Source organism: Schistocerca americana, chromosome X (genome assembly GCF_021461395.2).
Source record: "Schistocerca americana isolate TAMUIC-IGC-003095 chromosome X, iqSchAmer2.1, whole genome shotgun sequence".
Classification (NCBI taxonomy): Eukaryota; Metazoa; Arthropoda; class Insecta; order Orthoptera; family Acrididae; genus Schistocerca; species Schistocerca americana.
Window position 1 is genome coordinate 75,330,121 of NC_060130.1, and position 2,588 is coordinate 75,332,708.

At 37.3% G+C, this 2,588-nt stretch overlaps 1 protein-coding gene across 1 annotated transcript; it reads right to left on the reverse strand.

Moving 5' to 3' along the window:
* Window positions 1-304: 304 nt before the first annotated feature.
* Window positions 305-1,774, reverse strand: LOC124555819 (piggyBac transposable element-derived protein 2-like). Its single transcript, XM_047129887.1, has 3 exons — window positions 1,542-1,774; window positions 608-1,433; window positions 305-334 (listed from the first exon to the last, which is right to left on the reverse strand). The coding sequence occupies exons 1-3, from the start codon at window positions 1,772-1,774 to the stop codon at window positions 305-307; spliced, it is 1,089 nt and encodes a 362-aa protein (XP_046985843.1).
* Between the last annotated feature and the right edge of the window lie 814 nt (window positions 1,775-2,588).

Consider the following 2,588-nt stretch of genomic DNA (forward strand, 5'->3'; position numbering starts at 1 on the left):
ACTGGAATCACAGGTGTGCTTCCAATCATAGAAAGTTAGAGTGTCAGTCCTCTTGTAGTAACCCTTAAATGCATGATTTTTTATTTCAAGCTGTAAAAATTACCATGTTTAGTTTATAGTGCCTACATTTCGAAAAAAATATTGAAAATTTTTTTAAATTAAATTAACATAGCACTATTGTTGAAAATCGCTTTGTAGCTGATCAGCTACATTTTGAGTTAACACCTTATGAGCCACAATAAATGTGCTTATTTTGCTCCCTCAATTTTGACCAAATCTCTCGTAATTTAATTGTTGATTATGATTAAATACTTTGTATAGGAAGGGAAAAATCCTAAAATAATAAATAGGACATTAATGTTGTAAATATTGAGCATTTATTGTATATTTTATTCACTTTTGTATATGAACAATAAGGTATCTAGTTCCAACAGGTTTGCACCCAAGCATGTGATAATCACTTTACATGAAAAGTTTGAAAACAGTTCTTTTGTTTGTATAAACACAATGCAACTGCACATTTATTACACTGAACCCAGGAAAATCCCTTGCATCCTGGCATTTTGCACCTCTGTCTCACATGCAAGTACGAAGGCAGGTGACCTACTTGATCCAGCCTTACATCTTGTGGAGGTACATGTGCTGTGGGCCCCTTTGTCTTCTTAGCTTGTATTTGGTTTTCGAGATCATTACTTGGCCTTCCACGTTTTGCTGAAGTATGACCTGAGCGACACAAACAGGGAGCAATTTCCATTCGAAATTCGGAGAGTTTCATAGTTCTCTTAATCCCTTTGGTTTCTGCTACTCTCCTATACAACAGCCAGGAATTGACTACTCCCATGTCCAGGAGATGGTAAAACAATCTTATATACCATTTTCGACTTTTCACAAGAATTTTATGTCGACCCATTATGCTGTCAAGAAGGTCAACACCTCCCATATGTTTATTGTAGAGCTTAATTATTTGTGGACAAGGTATTGTTGTTCTTGACTTTGTTTTTTTGTCATACCTCCCTGCTTCATGAATAGGCTGCTGTCCAGCAAGTGTAGAAAGCAACATCACACTCTTGTTATCTTTCCACACTACATTTGATATGTCGACACCATCCACTGTTGCGACACGCTCTACTGATGCACCTCGTGCCATTTTCTTCAGCTCAGCTTCTGAAGGGAGCTTGCAGTCTGGCACTCTGTTTCTTCTGACTGTCCCAAGTGAGTAAATTCCTTGTTTATGTAACCATACAAGCAGTGGCAGACTTGTGTAATAATTGTCACAGTACAGTTTGTGGTTCATATTTCTTGGTAGTATCCTACTGAGTCGAACTACAACATTTGCGCTTGCTCCCAAGTCTTCCTCCCCAGTCACTCTTTTTTCTGGTTTATTTTCATCTCCAGTGAAAATCTCAAAATCGTAGGCATAACCAGATATGCCACTAATAACAAATAATTTTTATCCATATTTATGAGGCTTGTTTGGCATGTATTGTTTCAAATAACTTCTAGCCTTTGTTGAACATATCTGTTCATCAACAGAAACTCACTCCTCAACAGGTATTGTTTGAAACCGAGATCTCATCAATTCTATTATGGGTCTTATCTTGAAGAGTCTATCATGACCTTTTTCACCCCTGGGTATCATTGCACTGTTGTCATTGAAGTGAAGAAACTTACGTATATGCTCATACTGATTCACTGTTATTGTTGTCTTGATCAGATGAGTACCAGTAACTTCTCCCCAGTAATCCCTCGTATTAGGTACATGAACTATTGACATTACGAGACAGATGCCCATAAATATTTTTATGTCATCACAGGATAAATCTATTGGTCTATCAGGATTACGCTGCACACTGTATCTATGAGACTCTTCGACAATTAGATCAAACAATTTAGATGGAAATATATGTTTGAAGAATTGGTATGGAGTATTTAAGTTTATTACTTCTTCTGGTAACGAAGTATTGCCATGAAATTTTGACTACAGTTCGGGAATAATGAACTGCTTATCTTTCCAAACCACACTCCTGCTGTTTTTGGTAACATTTTTGCTGCTGCATGGCAGTTTCAGAGCATTATCAGACAACTGTGACGTCGATTCCTTCATTATAACATCAGATTGTCTTGTTCCAGAAACATCTTCATTCCTAATTACTGGTACTTGACTTTCTTCGTCACTACTGTCACTATCACAATCAACAGATTCTGGAGCAACATACGTCTCATCTTGAATGGAATCGTCAGAGAAACACTCAAGATCGTCATCACTGCTTAGTGGAATCTCTAACCATTCCATAAGCATTTCTTCTTGACTTTTTCGAGACATTTTTACGTCAGCGCCTGAAATGCAGTAAATGAAAAATGTAGCTGATAAGCTACATACACAAAAACAGGCCTCATTTCAAATCTATCGCAAAGACACTCGAATTAACTGTTTACACCATATCTACTTACGTTTTCAAAATGAAAAAGTAATTTTCAAAACCAGAAATCAGTGCACAAACACCAAAAACCCACCTCAAATTTCCGCCAAAACACACACTTGGCAGTATGTCCACACAGCTCACTGTCGAACTGCTTCAGCTCGTCCT

What these genes read in the sequence shown, in the direction of transcription:
- LOC124555819 (XM_047129887.1), bottom strand. Translation starts at nt 1,774, where the DNA reads ATGTCAATAGTTCATGTACCTAATACGAGGGATTACTGGGGAGAAGTT. An exon ending in CAAACAATACCTGTTGAGGA is followed by an intron (nt 1,434 to 1,541) that starts GTGAGTTTCTGT and finishes ATTTGTTATTAG; the next exon opens with TGGCATATCTGGTTATGCCT. An exon ending in AAGATGTAAGGCTGGATCAA is followed by an intron (nt 335 to 607) that starts GTAGGTCACCTG and finishes TTATTATTTTAG; the next exon opens with GATTTTTCCCTTCCTATACA.